The 20,235-nt window shown below is 40.8% G+C and overlaps 1 protein-coding gene across 7 annotated transcripts in view; it reads left to right on the plus strand.

The window, feature by feature from the left end:
• Window positions 1-20,235, plus strand: part of LOC137347757 (histone-lysine N-methyltransferase EHMT1-like) — a 194,823-nt gene that overhangs the window by 142,262 nt on the left and 32,326 nt on the right. For 5 of the 7 annotated variants that reach the window (XM_068012668.1, XM_068012670.1, XM_068012665.1 and 2 more), the window contains 6 exons: window positions 777-931; window positions 3,179-3,346; window positions 5,048-5,192; window positions 11,206-11,283; window positions 17,074-17,189; window positions 19,575-19,661. In XM_068012668.1, coding sequence (XP_067868769.1) covers window positions 777-931; window positions 3,179-3,346; window positions 5,048-5,192; window positions 11,206-11,283; window positions 17,074-17,189; window positions 19,575-19,661 — 749 coding nt within the window. Of the gene's footprint in view, window positions 1-776; window positions 932-3,178; window positions 3,347-5,047; window positions 5,193-11,205; window positions 11,284-17,026; window positions 17,190-19,574; window positions 19,662-20,235 lie in introns of all 7 variants that reach the window. The other 2 variants (XR_010969018.1, XM_068012671.1) reach the window with 2 other exon arrangements.

Here is a 20,235-nt window from a genome sequence, read left to right on the forward strand (position 1 = left end):
ATTTAAAAATGTAGAGCTGTGCCTATGAAAAGTGAAATGCATCAGAATAGGTTACATTTTGAAATGTAAGCATGTAACTGCTAATTAATTACACCTTGTGAATATGCAATATTCAGCCTGTTTAGTATTATTTAAGGATGGAATATTAACTTCAAGTATGGTGTCAGCTGGGTGTTGTCATGGTCTCCATTGACCTGGAATGAAAGGTCCTTATGGAAATACAATGCAATTTTGTTTCAGAAGTGTTAAAGGGAATCAGGAAACATATGTTGCATTGTAATTATATCCCTTTAGCTCTAGAATATATTTCCCTTATGAAGTAATTGTCAGAATTTAACCAAAAAGTAGTGATTTTTTTTTGAGAATGGGTCAGTTTTAATTTTACCGTGCTACGCTATACTGTAAATGCAGCATGCTTTAGCAAGTTGCCCTACGAACATCAAACTTAGGTTTTCCGGTGAAAAAGACAAACAAAAGGTCAGATACAACTGTTCCTTGAAGATAACTGATTTAACTGTTTTCAGCAATGAAACTGGTATTGTGATAGTCTTTTACTTGTGCTCATATTGTTATAATCTTTGCTGTGACATCATTGATTAAAAAGTGGCAATATTTAATTCCAAGTTTTTGAGTTGCTTTTGTAGGAAAAATTTTGTGTTTTTTTGCCAAAAGTCACAAAGTAATTAAGTCTACAATGTTCTTTTAAAGGTTTGCTGAAGTTGAAGCAGAACTTAAAACTTAAAAACGTGTGCTCTCTTCCTATTTTCATTGCACAGGAAGAGAATATTTGTTTGCACTGGGCAGCTTTCTCAGGGTGTGTGGATATTGCCGAGATATTCTTGAATGCAAAGTGTGATCTAACTGCAGTAAATATGCATGGTGACTCTCCTCTACATATCGCATCAAGGGAAAACCATTATGAGTGTGTAGTGTAAGTACATGTTAATACTCTTAAGTATCATAGATAATTATGTAATAAAGTGCAATTTGTGAAGTCTGAATGATAATTTCAACGTAAATAATCAGCACGATTACTGTAATACAAACAGCTATGTCTTTTTGTTTCAGTTACTGTAGGTAAGCTGCAGGAGTTTGGCTAATGATGTATGAACACAATATATATAGTCACTTTAGTTCTTGAATTCAAACTGATCTTTGGGTACTCAGCTGGTCCTACTTAACTACCCCCTTTTCATATAATAAAAGCAAAATACTGCGGATGCTGGAAATCTGAAACAAGAAATGCTGGATTCACTCAGCAGGTCTGGCAGCATCTGTGGAAAGAGAAGCAGAGTTAACGTTTCGGGTCAGTGACCCTTCTTCGGAAGGGTTCCGAAGAAGGGTCACTGACCCGAAACGTTAACTCTGCTTCTCTTTCCACAGATGCTGCCGTACCCCCTTTTCATGTTATCCAAAAATGTTGACTTATCTTTTTACTTCATTTTGGATTTGCTGTAACAAATATTGAATTTCTTTTCCTTGTCCCTGCCCCTTTCTTTTAGAAACGCGAGATCAATTATTTAACAATATAAATAATTTACAGTCTCTACAACAGGGTTGTCCAGCATATGGCCCGCAGGCAAGGATCCGGCATGCCAAAGGTTTCCATTCGGCCTGCGGATGTATTTCAGAGATGAGAAATTTCCCATTGGCTTCTTCTTCCAGACCGGCTTTTTAAAAAATCGCAATGTCTGTTTCACAGCTGGCAGGTGCTGGGAGCGGGAATAGCGGCTTCCGAACTTTGGACAAATTCGGGGTTTTTAGTGGGCTTTTAAAGAAAGTCAGAACCTGTTGGAAAATCCGGAATCTGTCCGAAGTTCGGATGCCGCTGTTCCCCCTCCCAGCACCTGTCAGGTGTGAAACTTACTTGCGATTTAAAAAAAAAACTTGGCCAACCGCAAAGCTACTCTGCTGAGCATTCCCACACTCTACAACTGTCGGAGAGAGAGAGGGGGGTGGGACAGAGAGGTGGGGGAGAGGGAACAGAGAGAGAGAGGGGGGTTACAGAGAGAGAGCAGGAGAGAGAGTGTGGGGGTAACAGAGAGAAAAGGGGGGGATAGAGAGAGAGAAAGGGGATCAGAGAGGAGGAGGGGACATAGAAAGGAAGGACAACAAAGAGAGGGGGGAGCACCACGGGCGGGGGTGGGAGGGGGAGGGTGGGTGCGGGTTGGGCAAGGAGAGAGAATGAACAAGATCACTCCTGACAGATGGACATGTATCTGGAATACTCCACATCACTGCTACAAGTGTGCAGACAAACATTGACTACTTGTGCAAGCAAAAAAAGGTCAGGTAGCTCACGAAATCAGTGTCCAACAAAGTGATGAAAAAGTAAGCCAATAAATTAACCTTCTCATTTAAAGCTTCTTCACAAAAATGCACATTTTTTGTTTTGATTAATAGTAAGATAAATCTTTAATGCCTTTATGTTTCTGAAATTGTCTCACCTGCCCCCTATGTAAGACAAAAATTGGCACCCCCCACCCCTCCGCGTGAAAAGATTGGACAACCTTGCTCCACAAGTTTAACCAGCAGAGAGCTTTGATCTTAAATCTGCAATCACCAACCGTAACTTTTATGTAGAGACTATAGGCCTCAGATGGAAAAACTCATAAAAACTTTAAAACTTCCATAATTTTATTTCCCTTTCTGTCCTAGGAGAAATTACTGTTGTTAATTACACTGTGCAAGATTATCCCTTTTTAGCAGTCATTTTGGGATTGTTGACTGTGTTCCTGGAGATGGCCTCTGACTGCTGCAGGGAGGAATTAAACTTTTTTTGGAAGGAAAACACCTTGTCCTATCCATCACCAAAATTACTGTTTTTTAAAAAATCATTATTGTACTGTGCCCAGTGTAGAAAAGCTCCAGTTTTGAAAAGCTGTACAGCAGCATGTATAGAGCATCTTTTACAGCATTATTTTATGTCAGTTTTCCTAAACTGATGGAACAGCTCCATCTTTTGCACTCCAGTGAAACACAGATATGGGGTTGCTAATTTCAGGCTCATATAGTTTATAAATGGGAATTTGAAGGACAATGTAAGATAAAATGTGAACTATTGTAGTTTGGCACAAGTTATAAAAGATTCCCCATTCAAGTGAAAATGTGCTTTAAATAATTGCCGTTTGACATGTGGATATTCTGGCACTAAAACTGGTTAACTGTGCACATCTAGGCTTTTTCTTTCACGTGGTGCTGATGTTAATATTAAGAATAAGGAAGGCGAGACACCACTCGAATGTTCAAGTCTGAATTCACAAGTGTGGGTTGCGCTACAGGTGAACAAAAAACTGAAACAAGCGTCAGCTAATAAGATTACCCAGGTTGAGAAACTAGTTAGCAGGTACAGTATAGCACACTTCTGTCTTTTTCAGCTTCAATTTTAGTAGCAAAATATTTTAACTTGAATATTTTTAATTTTCTGCATCTTAGAACTCATTTTTTGTTAGTGGCATCCACAATATTCGCACTTAGGAAATGGTCTTGGAGCAATGTCAGCAATGTGTAGGAATGAGTGAGCTGTTGATACCTCTCTTATTAGCACTTTCTGACAAAATCTCCATAATAGGAGTGTCTTAAAAATACATTTAATATGAAAAATCACCAAGTAGCAAGGTAGTTTTTAAAATCTTGGCATTTTCATTATTTTAGATACTACATTTTCTATTGCATGGAATGTTTTGTTAATTGTTAAAGATACTATTAGTACTGCAGTTACTTGCCAGTTGCAATTTTTTGGGGAAGGAACAGATTCAGAGGGGTTTTGATTTTTGTTGGGTTTTTCATGTGTGCTTTCTGCTATTTGACTATAATGCATTATAAGTATTTATATATGGTGTTCATAATATTTAGTGGCAATGAAAGTGCTGGATCATTTTTCTGTTTTATTTATCCACTCTAGTGAAAATTGAGGTTTAATTTGATTTTTGTTGATGGAATGTTTTATTTGAAGCACCATTGAAACTGTTTCTATTTACCTACATAACAATAGCCCCTGCACTTCAAAGTAATTAATTGAATGTGATCTACTTCAGGATGATTCCAAGAGAAGGGATAGGATACCCTTTTTTTTATATGAAGTTTTTTTCATATAGTGTTGATCTTGTATGGCATTGCTCACATTAACAGATCTAGACCAGAGTCAGAGGCTCCTCCAAACATATGGGACCTTTTTAATTGCAGCAATTGAAATGGCTAAGTATAGGAGCAGCATTTAACTGTCCTTGAGGGAATGCATGTGCAACACAAATGGTAATAGTTTTTTTTCACTGATCGTAAGCTTTTTATTTGTTAGTTGCTATTTCAATTTTCTTGTTGAAGGAATATACATGTATAGATGTCAGAGCTTCAGTATGTTAGTAAGTTTATCCAGTGTGTGGCTGAGTCATCTGTAGCAGAAAGGCTCCAGGTTTTATCCCCAGACTGTGTTGTGTTAGTTGATCTCAACTTGTGACAGGGATAGGGTATTAGGATTAGCCACCACCGCCCTGCTACTTAGCACTGTTTAATATTGAGCTTCATCCGGACAGAATGCAGACAGAAAAATCAGGCAGGAATGCCCATTACAAAACAAGCCTAATTTTTGTTAAATACATTTAAAGTAATAGAAAAAAAATCGGCCTCTTTAACAGTCATGTCATCATCCCTGCTCATTTTTCCCGTTTTGCACAGGTGATGCTGAATACCCATGTGGTAAAAATGAAAATTTGTTCCATGTTCAAATTGCCCAGGCAGCAGTTGCAGCTCAAGTAGAGCTTTGAACAAGTTTCATCAATTTATAAGCAAATTTCCACTAAGATTTGTGTGATACTTCTTCCACTTCTGTGTGTAACTTAAGTTCTGGCATTCAGGCAACTTTTTGAATACTTTCCAAGACCAGTTCAATTAGTACTTTGTAGAAGTGGGAAACTGAAAATAAACATTGTTTGCAACTTCAGTTTTTTGTATTCACTATAACCTTTCTAATTGTACTTATGTTTTTAGTTGCTTTGATCATCAGTGTGACATCAAAAAAAACTTGTTCTTTTTTAAATCCAAATAACAGAGATATTGGTCGAGGTTATGAACATGTACCAATTCCATGTGTCAATAGTGTGGATGATGAACCTTATCCAAACGACCATAAATATGTTTCCCAAAACTGTGTAACCTCTCCAATGAACATTGACAGGAACATCACACATCTGCAGGTAGGACCAAAAGGAAGCAAACTTCAGCAATGCCAATTACACAATGTAGTGACATTAACATTTCCTAAAATAAAAGCAAAATACTGCAGATGCTGTAAATGTTAAATAAAAACAAGAAATGCTGGAAATACTCAGCAGGTCTGGCAGCATCCGTGGAGGGAGAAGCAGAGTTCACGTTTCAGGTCAGTGACCCTTCAGCAGAAGTTCTGATGAAGGGTCACTGACCTGAAACGTTAACTCTGCTTTTCCCTCCATGGATGCTGCCATACCTGCTGAGTATTTCCAGCATTTCTTGTTTTTATTTAACATTTCCCAAACCAGACTAAAGAATTGCAGGGTAAGGTTGCCTCATTAGTATGGTACTGGACTGGCAGCTAAGAGATCATGAGTTCAGATGGCAAGTTGTGAAACTGAATTCAATAGAAATCTGGGTTAGCAGCATAAAATACCACGAAAGCTTGGATTGTCATTAAAAAAAAAGTTAGTGACCTCCTAGGAAGTGAACCTGCCATCTCTTTCTGGAGTGGCCTATATATGGCTTCAGTCCCACACTGTGGTTAACTCATTGACCTCAGGCTAGCCAGGTATGGGTAATAGATACTGCCCTGCCAGTGTCGTCCACATCCCAAAAACCAATATATAAAGAAATAGATAGCATTATGGCAAAATCACTGTAGGCAAATTAGAAATGTGAAAAACCGTAAATCAGGCATAACCAATAGTAAACTGACAGGAATGACATTTCTACTCAGTCATTGAGTCCTACAGAGATTTGAGTCTGGCCTGCCCAGAAAAATTACCAAAATTAAAGCACATTATAGTCCTATTTAGTGCTGGTAGTTTTTGTGTAACAGGTTATTTTTGGATATAATTCCTAACAACACTTGATTTAGTGCATCTTCTCTGACTCTTCAGCTCTGGTGGTGTCCTGCAGTGTGGACCTTGGCCTTTCACTTAGGTATCAAAAAGTGAAAGACACAGTAGGAAGGAAAGTGTCTTTTCTTCATGCTTCATGCAAGAGTTTAAAGTCAGAATTGTGCTGTGACAAAATTCTTGAAGTTGTTGCGCAAAAGATTTATCTTGACTTTTTTTAAAATACCAAAAGGATGAGGACTGTTGAAGCATTATTAGATCTATCTTAATAGTTTCTTAATATGATTACTTGTTGATTGGCCTTTGCAACATCCTGCATTTTCATAATCTTATCCCATAAATAGTGATTTTCCTTCATTGATATCAATGATGCCTGAAGTTTCATGTCATAATGAATGCAAATGCAATTTTATTTTTTCATTATTATAAAACAGAACTGGAAAAGTACATAGGACTGTACAACATCTTGTTTAGTAATTCACAATATTCTTAGCATAAAGCAAAGAAGACAGTTTGGTGTTGAAATTCTATTTCAGTACTCAAAGGATTAACCAAACCTTGGAGCAATATTTCGTTGAACAGAAATTATTTAATGGATCTACCACTTGACCTATGTTTGTCTATTATGTATGTGTTAATAGGGTTTATGGCTGGATTTTTGGTATACATCATCGTTCTGGCTGACTGACTAAGGTTTTTGTTACCATGCATTTGAAAAAGATTATTGGCTATTGTTTGATGTAGTCATTTATCACTTTCTAATTAGCACTTTAGGGGTAAAATGGTACCTTTCCTAAGCAACTTTATTTTGTTAATAAAAATTATCCCATGGTAGTAGAATTGCCATTACTTCAAAAAGACACTAATACTCCAAACAGTCAGAAACCTAGAAAGTATAACAGTTCATCACTAGTTTTCAGACCTATTGGTTGATACTGAATATACTACAATCCATATTTCACCACATTTAGCTGATGTGCTCTCCTGAGCTACCAGCATGCCATTGTGTAGCCCTTGTAATCTATACACATGACTAATGAAGATCTCCATGGCATAAGGGTCAGTGATCAATCTTTAGCATACCTGTCATTTTTATATTCCAAGTAGACAATATTGCACCAACATTATGGGCAAATTGTGTCTCCTTCCATGCACTATAAAATGCTGTGCTATTTATCCAAAGATACTTGTTTTCGACAGTACTGAACTGTTGTTTTCTTTCAGACGCATTCTTCAGATCTATTTTTGCACGGGTAGGAAGGGTCAGTGTAAGAGGTAATATTTTGTGATGAGTATTGAGGTGTGAAATGTTTGGGACTCTCACGTAGGACCAGAATTATACGGCCCCCAATGAGTGGGCTGGTGTTGGGGGTGGGATGATGTAAAATTGAGTGGGAGGTGGGGGGTGCATTCCTGACCTGCTCACGCCCCACTGCAATTTTACGCTGGGCGGCGGCAGCGAGAAATGGCCTGCCTGCCACAGGCCAATCATGGTCCTTAAGTAGCCAAATAACTTCCACTTAAGGGCCTCCTCCCGCCACTGTGGATATTTTACCCTTGGCGGCTGAACAGCAAAGGCCCCAAGAACCCCGCCTGGTAAAACCAGGCGGCCTTCTTGTGGGTTATGGGGGCCCTCCTGATCGACCACCCTGTGCCCCACGGAGGGCCGTCCCCGAAACCCCAACTGGCCCCAACACACAACACTCTTTACAGCCGGTGGGCGGGGCCTCCCACCCAACGTAAAATTCCAACCTAAAACTTTGAATAGTAGATGCACCAGGAATGTTGTGTAGCAATATTGGTATTTCTTGATACTGATGGTATTTTCAGGAGCAGGTAATAACTGTAGCAGGAAGGGTAGTTTCATCTTTGGGAGAGTAGCAGTAGTAGTAGGGTAGAAGTTGAGAGGCAAAGCAAGGACAAGGTACTCGTGAAGGAATGCATTTGATTTGGAAGTATAGACTGAACTGAGTATTATCAACTTAAAAGAACAAATAATTTTTAAAAAGGTTGCAGATTTTTAGCTGTTGCTTCGAAATCCTGTCGATGTAAGTTTTATTGTTTGTGCTGTTGGTGTCAGATTTCACAAACAATTGTGTGCGTGTGTTGTACACAAGTAAATGTCAGTACTGGTCACTTTTACAATTGCAGATTGACTCAAAATGCATGTAAGACATTTGTACTTATTGTGCTTTTAATTCCTGATGCACACGTCTCCCCACAGTCAACTACATTGGCAAATGTAAACTTATCAGCCTCCATGCGATGATGACTGGGGCGATTTACTGTTTCTTGTGTCTCCTGAGCTACTAGTTGAACTATGGCCTCCCCATTGGACTGTTAAATGCATTGAGCTGGTTTGTCAAGTCTGCATGCTAGCAGTGTAATATAAACTGTCATAATGCCGTCACCCATGATGCATTGGGCTGGCTCAGTGTCTTTTGCCAGGCTTGTAATTTTTTTAAATTGGAGTATTTCCTTCTTAAATTAAAGTAGAACCACCTACATTGCCCATGCCTCCAACTTCTTTGGGTGTGGTGGAGGATGATTTGTAAAATGGAAAAATTCTGTTTTCTAAATCATCAACTGAAGAAGAATAGAGGGAAAAAAATGAAATAACGACAGGAGAGCAAGGCATGAAGGTCTGTTTGATTCTCTCTTGCCTCCAAAATAGGATTAAAAGCTGTTTATGTTGGGACTTATTCCGCTAGACAGTATCCACTGAACTTCTTAACGTAAGTTTAACAAACTGTAAGGGTCCTTTACTTAAAAAATGGGTTGAGGGAGGCAGATTGACATGCTATTCCATGCAGTATCACAATTCATTCATCTGCAGATCCTAAACATCCGTGACCAGCCTTAAGTAAATATTGTGAATATATAAGGTTTCTGGTAGATGTACTGCAATCAAATAAAAAGATTTGGGAGAAAGAAAACCTTTCAAATCAGGAATGGTTTACAAAGATTACTAAACTAAAAATTGCTAAATTGCAAATGATGATTTTTAGTTTGTATTCAAGCTACTGTATCAAATTAACCTTTCGAGGACTGCAGTAGCATTTGCACACCACTTCCTAAATTCAGTACTAGAATTTTTTGATTTACATTATATGCCTCAAATGTGCATTTTGCATGTATTAACTTTAAATAAGTTGTATACTCAGTATTATGTTCTGTAATGTATCATTTTTTAAGGAACTAGAAGTAGGGAGGTGTAAAACAATTTCATTCAGCTATTACAACCAACTCTAACACAAAACAATGCCTCTAATTTGAGTTCTAAAACTATGACTGTGAAAAGTAGCAAGTATTTAGCATTCTTCTGATGAAGTATTATTAGTGCAGCTATCACAGGCGGATGTTAGTGAAAGTGGCTTGTGATAATTGCCTTGATAACCATTTCAACGAGCAACTGTTATTTCAGAAATAGTGGCTTGAAATAGCTGCCCTGAGAAGTCTTCCAAAATGTTAATTTATATTTATCTACCTAGATGGTAAATATTTATGGTCAATTTTACTTTTTAAAAAAAAAATTACGGTCACGGATATTAATAGGGAAACTAGTCCGTAGTCTGCGCATGCGTGAATGTTTTTATGTTCGCTCCCCCAGTGCATTGGAGGAACATCAATCTTCAGGGTTGTCTGCTGGTATGTATTTTTAAAATTAAATTTTATTTTAATTCTGTTAGTTGCTGCAAAGTGTTTTTTTGCATTTTTTTCTCAAGAAAATCCTGTGAGCAGTGTTGAGAGGGAGATTGGATTTCAGGGAAGGATTTGGGATTTCAGAGACTCAAATTTGTCCACATGGGCTGGAATTTTACGCCGCCCCAGCGGGTCGGATGGTGACGTGGGGGCGGCGTAAAATTGAGCCGCAGGCTCTGGGAGGCCGACCCGCCCCACTTCCGCCTCTGGACAAGTTTACAGCGTGGGTGGGAAACAGCCACTTAAGGGCCCTTGCCTGCCTCCACGGGTATTTTACCCGTGGTACGCGGGTGTGCTGGGGACGTGAAAGGCTGCCCAGCAATAGCTGCCGGCCTTTCCGTGCCCCAGGGTGGGGGTTGGGGGCGCATGGCAGTCGGGCACAGGGTGCCCGATTGAGGGCTGTCCCCGCCGTCCAACCCACCCCCGGGACCCAAGACACCCCTCTTCCCCCCCAAACAACCACTCCAGCCTCACCAGGGAAGGACCGATGCCACTGGTGAGGCATGCCCCTAATTACCTTCCCTCCTCCATCCATGGCGTCGGCTGGGCTGCAGTCCCAGCAGTGGCCACAGCTCCTAGTGGCGTTGCTGGGACTAAGAGCTGCTGGCCCGCTGATTGACCGGCAGCTCACTGAGGCGGGCCCTCCTCCCTCAAGTGGGTGCAAGTCCGCCTCGGGACAATTAAAGCCTGGGGACCCTTAAAATACAGGATGGATCCCCGGGCTAGGCAGAAGCAGAGTCCGGCTCCCATCCATCCACCGTAAAATTCCGGCCATGGAGTTTGATTTGCTCGTGAGAAGTTACGTTTTAGATCGCAGTGAATATGAGGCTCGCCTCCAAGATTCTTTGCTTAGATTGGGTTCCAATTTCTTGTCCATACTTTCACAATGTTTCCGCAAATTCCATTCAGAAATCAGCAAAGCTAAGCTCTGGCCTGGAGAAAATCGTCTGATCTAATTCAGATCAGTTTAGATTTATGTACCAGAGTTATGATTATCCCTACCACGAAAATCTTCAGTCCTCGAAGGGTTGTTTTTAAGTATTGGTGCTGCACTTGAACCCGTGGCTTGTTCGCTTGGCTAAATTTGAAACTCGTGTCAGGCAGGACTAATTTAATATGTGGTTTATTTGCTTGCTACAACATGAAGTATTATTTCCCAGATTAATGTGACCAATAAATTTGCCAAAGGAGGAAAAACAAAGATGCCTTTCTTTTACCAGTAACCTAAGTGTCTTTTATCAGATGCATGGTACCTCACCCCAATGAACAATGAAATGTCATGGTGCAAGATTTATTTAAGCTAATATGATTTTAATTCTGTTTCGACCTCATTACTAGCACAATTATTATTGGAATTCTTTAAAGATTTGATTTTTGTTCAGTTACCTTTCACTATTGAAATCTCTGTAAATAATTTTGTCTCTTATTCTGTGTACAGTACTGTTTCTGTGACGATGACTGCTCCTCTAATAACTGCATGTGTGGCCAACTAAGTATACGTTGCTGGTATGACCAGGTAAGCAAAATAGTTTCAGTTGAGAAAAGTTCTATCTCTCTTAAATTCCCTATATGGAAACTTCAGTTATTTTTCCTGCACCTCAAATGGTTTTAATGTTGTAAAGCTTGTTTATTCCGTGGGCGTGTTTCCATTTTTTTTACTACTTTCATGGAATGTGAGCGTTGCTGGCAAGGCCAGCATTTGTTGCCCAACCCTAATTGTCCTTGACAAGGTGGTGGTGAGCTGCTGCCTTCAACCTTTGCAGTCCATCTGGTGTAGGTACACCCACAGTGCTGTTACGATGCATGTTCCAGGTTTTTGGACCAGCAATCTTGAAGGAACGGTGATATAGTTCCATGTTAGGATGTGCAACTTGGAGTGTATTGCATCACATTCCTGACTTGTGCCTTGTAGATGGTGGACAGGCTTTGGGGAGTCAGGAGATGAGTCACTCGCCACAGAATTCCCATCCTCTGACTTGCTCTTGTCGCCACAATATTTATATGAACTGGTCCAGTTAAATTTCTGGTCAATGGTAATAATGCCCAGGATTTTGATGGTGGGGGATTCAGTGTTGGTAATGCTGTTGAATGTCAAGGGAAGATGGTTAAATTATCTCTTGTTGGAAATTGTCATTGCCTAGCACTAATGTGGCACAAATGTTGCTTGTCACTTATCAACCAAGCCTGAATGTTGTCGACGTCTTGCTGCATGCAGGCATGGACTGCTTCAGTATCTGAGGAGTCTTGAATGGTACAGAACACTGTGCACTCATTGGCAAACACCCCAATTCTAATCTTATGATAGAGGGAAGGTCATTGATGAAGCAGCTGAAGATGGTTGGAGCTAGGATACGACCCGAAGAACTCCTACAGCGATGTCCTGGGGCTGAGATGATTGGCCTCCAATAACTACAGCTATCTTCCTTTTGTGCTGGGTATGACTCCAATTAGTGAATAGTTTTGCCTTTGATTCCCATTGACTTCAACTTTGCTAGGACTCCTTAATGCCACACTTGGTCAAAGGCAGTCATTCTTACCTCGCCTCTGGAATTTAGCTGTTATGTCCATGTTCGGACCAAGGTTGTAAGGAGGTCTGGAGCTGAGTGGCCCTGGCAGAACCCAGACTGAGCATCAGTGAGCAGGTTATTGCTTAGTAAGAGCTGCATGATAGTACTGTATATGACATCCTCCATCACTTTGGTGATGATTGAGAGTAGACTGGCGGTGGGGGGGGGGGAGGGGGTGCATTAATTGGCAGGATTAGATTTGTCTTGCTTTTTCTGTAGAGAACATACCTGGGCAATTTTCCATATTGGCAGGTAGATACCAGTGTTCGAGTTGTATTGGAACAGCTTGGCTAAGGGCTCAGCTAGTTCTGGAGCACCAGTCGTCAGTACTACAGTCGGGATGTTGTCAGAGCCCATAACCATTGCTGTATCCAATACCTTCAGCTGTTTCTTGATATCACGTGGAGTGAATTAAATTGGCTAAAGACTGGCATCTGTGATGCTGGAGAACTTGTGAGGTGGTCGGGGTGGATCATCCACTCATCACTTCTGGCTGAAGATGGTTTCTTCAGCCCTGTCTTTTGCACTGATGTGTTGGGCTGCCCCGTCATTGAGGATGGGGATGTTTGTGGAGCCTCCACCTCTGGTAAGTTGTTTAATTGTCCACCACCATTCACGACTGTATGTGGCAGAACTGCAGAGCTTTTATCTGATCTGTTGGTTGTGGGATCGCTTTTCTCTGTTTATCACATGTTGCTGCTGCTGTTTAGCATGCATGTAGTCTTGTGTTCTAGCTTCACCTGGTTGGCACTTCATTTTTAGGTATACCAGGTGCTGCTACTGGCATACTTTCCTGCACTCCTCATTGAACAAGGGTTGCTCCCCTAGCTTGATGATAATGGTAGAGTGAGGGATATGCTGGGCTATGTGATTACAGATTGTTGTTGAATACAGCTCTGCTGATGGTCCACAGTGCCTCATGGATGTCCAGTTTTGAGATGCTAGATCTGTTCTGAATCTGTCGCATTTAGCATGGTGTTAGTGTCACACAACATAAAGGTGGATATCCTCAGTGTCAAGATTGGACTTTGACTCCACAAGGACTGTGGTCACTACTAGCAATACTGTTATGGATAACTGCATCTGTGACAGGTAGATTAGTGAGGGAGAGGTCAAGTAGGTTTTTCCCTCTTGTTTCTCGCCTCACATACCGCAGACCCAGTCTGGCAGGTATGTCCTTCAGGACACGACCAGCTCAGTCAGTAGTGGTAGTACGAGCCACTCTTGAAGTCCCCAACCCAGGGTACATTCTGTGCCCTTGGTTCCCTCAGTATTTCTTCCAAGTGGTGTTCAACATGGAGGAGTACCATTCATCAGCTGAGGGAAGGTGGTAGGTGATAATCTGCAGGAGGTTTCCTTTCCCACGTTTGATCTGATGCTATGAGACTTCATGGGGTCCAGAGTCAATGTTGAGGACTCCCACGGCCATTCCCTTTCAGCTATCTATCACTTTGCCGCCACTTCTGGTGATGGAAGAGTTTGGGAGATTGGCTGTAAGGTATGATTCAGTTGCTTGAATAGTCTGTGGGACACCTCTTGTTCCCAGAGGAAGACTTTGCAGGGTCAACTGAGCAAGAAATGCTTTTGTCGTTTCTGGTGCCTAGATCGATGCTGGGTGGTTTGTCCATTTGTATTCATCTTTGACTTTTCTGTAGCGGTTTCCTGCAACTGAGTGGCTCGCTGGGCCATTTCAGAGGGCAGTTAAGAGTCAACCACTTTGCTGTGAGTCTAGGGTCACATGTAGACCAGACCAGGTAAGGACAGCAGCGTTTCTTCCTTAAAGGGCAGCAATGAATCAGATGGTTTTTTATGGCAATGCATAGTTTCATTGTCACCATTACTGAGACTAGCTTTTTATTCCAGGTTTATTAATAATTGAATTTAAATTCCACCAGCTGCTATGGTGAGATTTGAACTCATGGGCTGGATTTTAAGAGCCTGCCGTTGCTCCCGGCAGCGAGCTCAAAAAATGGCAGCCCGCACATGCGGGCCAGAGCCACTGCAATCTCCCACGTGGCAACTCATTTAAATCGCCCCCTCCACCCACCTCGCCAAATCACACGAAAGGGCGGGCTGTCCATCACAGGCTGCCTGTGATCTGGCACCATTTTTAAAGGGCAGCCAGCCCTGCCAGCAAATTTGAATTCTTAAAGTGAACCCCCCCAAAATTTACAAAATAAAATTGTAACGCCCCTTTCCAACCCCCTCAATAAAAATTACTGTAAGTTTTTGCCCCCCCCCCCCCCCCCGCAAAAGACTTCCCTTTGAATTCTGTATTTCCCCCCCACAAACTGCATAAATTTGAAAGGGCACCCCTTCCCACCATCCCCTACACTGAAGATGCTTATTTGACACCGTCCCGCGTGCCCCCCCGCCCTCCGTGATAAAACTCTTAGCTCCTCCCTCCCTCCCCACCAGTGTCACGCCTACTTTCCCCAGACGGGGTGTGCTGGCCACCCCGCCGAAGATTGTGGCGGGCCTGGAAGATTCAAGGTAAATTAATTTAAATTTATTCATCTCAATTTAAATCCAGGTCCCGTCGCCCTAAAGGGCAGTAGTGAATCAGATGGGTTTTTATGGCAATGCATAGTTTCATTGTCACCATTACTGAGACTAGCTTTTTATTTCAGGTTTATTAATAATTGAATTTAAATTTCACCAGCTGCCATGGTGAGATTTGAACTCATGGGCTGGATTTTAAGAGCTTGCTGTTGCTCCTGGCAGCGAGCTCAAAAAATGGCGGCCTGCATATGCCGCCACGGAGCCTCCCTGCCGCCGAAAGGATCGGGCCGGCCTCCGTGGCGGGCCTCTGCTGCAACCATCTTTCGCCACCCCGGCCACAGAGCCTGACATTGTGGGCTTGGCAAAATCCAGCCCCACGTCTCAGAAGCATCTGGGCCTCTGGATTATTAATCCAGTAACGTTGCTACTATGCTACCGTTCTGTAGGAAATATGGCAGGAAAGTTGTCCCTGATGTCATTAGAAATGTTAGGCACTAATGATAACTTGCATTTATATAGCACCTTTAATAGGAAAAAAATATCCCCAGGCACTTCACAAATAGGCACAATGAAAATTGATGCTGAGCCTGGAAAAAAGAGATTAGATAAGGTGACTGAAAGTTAGGTCAAAAAAGTGGCAGGTGCTGAAGTGAAGTTGTTTAGGGAATGAAAGCCAGTGAGTAGGACCAAAGTAGCTGAATGCTTTGTACCAATGATGGGGAGAAACATAGAGGGAGATGAGTAGAAGGCCAGTGTCAGAGAATTGGACTTTTGGGAAGTGGATATTGAACATATTATAGAGGAGATTATGGAGATGTGGTGGGACAATGCGATGGAGAGATTTACTGACGAGGGCAAGACTTTTCAATTAACTAAGTCTTTAATGGGGGATGGAAAGGCAGTGTATGGTTGTGCAGGATAGGAAATGTTCAACGAAGTTTGGGACAAGCTGGAGTTTATGAAGGGTGGGAGAACAGAACGGAGAGAGTTAGAGTAGTAGTGTCTGCATATCAAAGGCATGTATGTATAAAGGTTTCATTGGTGGAGTTGCTGAAGTAATGTTTTGGATGTGAAAATCAGCAGGCTTGGTGGCATATAGGATATGGAGTTTAAACCTCAGCTCAGGGTTAAACAGGTTGCCAAGATCTCTTAATGGTCTGATTCAGCCAAAGAAAGTGGCTGGAGATGGAGTTGGTGGGAAAGGAGAAGAATTTGTCGCGGGTTGAAGGAATGGCTTTGGCTATCCCATTGTTGAGCTGGAGGAAGGAGTGATTCATCGGAGCCTTGATAACTGATGAGCAGTCTCACATTGGAGAGACAGATTTGGATGTGTAAGCCTGTGTTGACTTGAACCCAACTTGACCTGAAATTGTGTACCACCACCTTTACCTGGACAGCTTTGATTTTAAAAAAGGAAGCAAAAGTAACAGATTTATATTCAAAACATAGCTGGTTGCCATTCAAATATAGTACTATATCATTATAAGTTAAATTTCAGTCATGGATTCTTAATATTTTGCAGGGTTCTATAGGGTGAAAGTAAGTTAGGTTTGAACAAATGTGGTCCCAGATTTTATGATATGTTAGGACATCCTATCGTAATATTATTTTGGTCTGATTTTTATTTTAGTTTTAAGGACATTTGGCACACATTTTGAAAGAGTAAATTGGGTTTTTGAAACATGGTCACTTTTTTTGATCAACATGATCTTCACAGGTCAGGAAAAGTGTACTATTTAAATTTTATTTAAACGAAGTTTGATATTAGACGTGTTTTCTTCTCAGACATTTTAATTGCACTTCATTGTAGGCTTTTGGAGGAATTTCAACATTGTGCAACATCTTAAGTTGAAACTGTAAGAACTCTTCAGTGAAAGGAAAGTAAATGCCATCTTTGTTTAAGAATTTTGATTTTTGAAAACATGCTAATGCTTCTTTAAAAAACGTCTATTACCAGGCATTATAGAAATCCAGAAAGTAGGTTTTCTCCTTCCAGTTATTTTGAATGGGATGACCGACAAGAAACTTACAAAACTGAGTGAATTAGAAAAATGACTTCGTTGAATTGATAGCATTACAGTAGAAAATGGTTTAATTTTTGTGACTATTCTCATAGCAACGCTGAGGCGTTTAACTGTTGATTGAAGTATGTTACATAACAAAGGTTTAAGCTGCTAATGCTTTTGTCAGTTACTCATTTCAGTCAAAAAGAAAAGTGTAGTGCTTTGTATTTTAAGGATGGACGACTTCTCCCAGAATTCAACATGCTGGAACCACCACTCATCTTTGAGTGTAACCATGCCTGTGGATGTTGGAGGACATGTAAAAATCGTGTGGTACAAAATGGAATCAGGTCAGGCAGAGTTCATTGTTTTTCTTGTGATTTAATGTACACCACAAATGCAGGGCTTACAGTATTCGATGGAAAATTGATTATATTTACTTGTAAAGGTGTGGTCTGCCTGTTCAGGAGACAGTTCGAGTAAAAATGTTTAAAGTTTTCATGTTCAAGCTGTTTGTAGTTTCTCTATGTACCAAGATGCAGATATTATATATCTTTTATATAAGGTTGCTTGTTAGCCACAACACAGTGCTTGAATATTGATCTGAACATGTACGCCCAAATTTGAAAGTCAATTTTAACTAATATTTCACTTGGCCTATTGCAAATAGATGACTTAGATCATATTCATCTAATTTTCTGAGGGAGGAAAGCAATCTGGAGGACTATTTCCAGTTTTCATCAATATTTTGCACTGGTTGACCAAATAGTTGCATTGAAACAGAATTCAACTCGCATCTCCTTTTAATGTTTGGTTCTCCACATTACAGTGTGAGAATCAGAAATTGCAGCACAGTTAGTAACTATTTGGGCATTCATACCGTTGGTTGTGCTAGCTCTTCAACCGGAGCTATCTATTCTAAAACCATTTCCTTGCTTTTTCCTTGTATTTGAAAGAATCATAGACTTAAGAGGTTGCATTTTAAGACTCCGCCGCTGAAGTGGGCGGCGGATGTAAAAAAAAAAGCGACCTGCACATCACGGAGCCCCCGCGATTTCAAACGCGGCGGCTCATTTGCATGGCCGCGGCGCCCACCCCCTGCAGTGACATGGAGGGGGTGAGTGAGCCGGCAATGGCGTCCTGCGCCATTTTTAAAGGGCTTACAGCCCTCAATAAGCCTTTTAAAATTTAAAGGGCCAGGTAAGTTAAAGTTTCACAAAAACAAATGCATGACCTTCCATTACATTCCTTCCCCCCCCCCCCCCCCCCTCCCCCCACCAGTGGCATTTAAAAATATTCCTGCCCTCTTCCCCCTGCCCCCCTCTCGGAATTCCTATATTGAGAATTTGACCCCCCCCCACCAAAAGTTTGGCTCTTTTGTCCTTTACCCCTTCCCATCACCCCCTGACCAATCCGCAGCATTGTCACCCTGCTTACCCCTACCCACAGAGTAAAAAAACCTCCTCCATTCCTCCCACCCCCCGCCACCACAGGTGTCATGCCACGTTTCCCTGAACGGGGATTCAAAGGCGCAGCGATTAAGGAGGCAACGGAACCATCATTAAATTAGGTATTTAAATTTTTTTCCATATGTAAATTGTGGTCCTATCGCTGAGCGGCGGGATGGTGGGCCTCCGCCGTACCGATCTTTATAGCCCCTCCCCAACAGCAGAGGGGCTTTAAAATCCAACCCAAGGTTTCTGATTCTGTTCCAGTTTTTTTTTGCAATGCCAAAATTAAAGCATTGTTAACAGCAACAAACTTAGTGGTGGAGACTGGGGATTTTGTTTCCGCAAAGAGCTGTTACGGGCATGAGAGCCAAATGGATGGTTGTATGAAACAGTAAGGACAACCTTGTGTTTAAACAATGCTGCAACTCTTCAAGCTGTACAAATGCATCACTGTGCTTAAAAGTACTGATATTTACAGCAATTCTACAACTGTTGACTCTCTAAATAATATTTTGAGCAGATTATTATAATGATGCTTTGATCATAATAAAGTTACCTAGATTCATCTGAGCTCTTTAGTCCGTCTCCTAATCTGCATCATAGAGAACCAAGGTTTTTTTTCTGCCGCAAGAAAAAAAAATTAATCTCATATTTTGCTGCAAGCAGGGAATAAAATATTTGCTTTCCTTTTGATTTTATTTAAATTTGGCCGTGTCGAAAAGATGAACATTTCCCCTTCCCATGATGCTACAGTTGGCTGTAGTTTTTAACCTTTGTCTATAAAGCATTGTATTGCATGATTTGATAACATTCTCACACCAAAATAACTTGTTTCGTGGTCATGAATTCTCATCTTATTCTGATCATCTTATTAGTTCCTAACAGTAATTTTACATGTTAAAATTGGTTTCAAAGGGGATAGCAATTAACCATTCAAGTACAAAAAAATCAGCTTTCAAACGACACATTGTGTAGCATCTGAAAAACAAGCTTTACTTTTTAAATATAATGGGTAAAATTAATGAGCTTTATTTAGTACTAAAAAGACTTGCATTTATTAGTGTCTTATCACCTTCATATACAGCGAATTACTTGAAATGCATGACTTGTGTGGGCAACTGCAGTAGCTATTTTGCACGCAGCAGGAATTCACAAACAGCAGTGAGCTGAATTGCTGGTTAATCTGTGGCATGGACAGTTTTTCAAGTTTTTCTGCAAACGTCTGTTTAGAATTGCACTATATTTACAAATATTTCTCAGTTGCCTATTCTGTCATCTTTACAGGGTTCGGCTACAGACCTATCGTACAAACAAAATGGGATGGGGTGTTCGGTCATTGCAGGACATTCCCAAGGGTCATTTTATCTGCGAGTAAGTGTTGGACTTCACAGCGACTGATACTATAAATGAAGAATGATTTATTTTTAACATTAGTTTTCCTGAATAAGTGAAAATGATTCAAATACCATTACTTCAGAACTACACAGCAACATATGCAAAGCTTTTACTTTCCCATTATCTTTTGAAGGACATTAAAGTTTGATGATGGTGCACCTCTGACAATTCTGAAGTCAAGAGTATAAAAAAGTATAGAATGATGTACAGCTATTTGGTCCACCAAGCCTATTTCTTCCATAGCTCGTGTACATTGGTCTTTTTTAGACAGTACATTAATTAGTGTCTGCTGAAGGAAGTAGAAATCTAAAACTGTGAAAAATGTCTCCTCTTGGCTAATTTACCAAAATTCCAGGATACCAGTTTAAAGGTTGCATTATTTGAGTTTATTTTAGGAAAGGTCTTTATGTAACAGCCATTTCAAAATCATTCAGTGGTACTTAGATTTTATTTAATTATTTGCTGTGCCTTTACCTGTAGTTTTTTCTCGTGTATTTTTGATGTTCACCTCCCTCAATCTTCTGTCTTTCTATGCAAACCGAGTTAAATT

The sequence above is a fragment of the Heterodontus francisci genome, chromosome 32 (genome assembly GCF_036365525.1).
Source record: "Heterodontus francisci isolate sHetFra1 chromosome 32, sHetFra1.hap1, whole genome shotgun sequence".
Lineage (NCBI taxonomy): Eukaryota > Metazoa > Chordata > Chondrichthyes > Heterodontiformes > Heterodontidae > Heterodontus > Heterodontus francisci.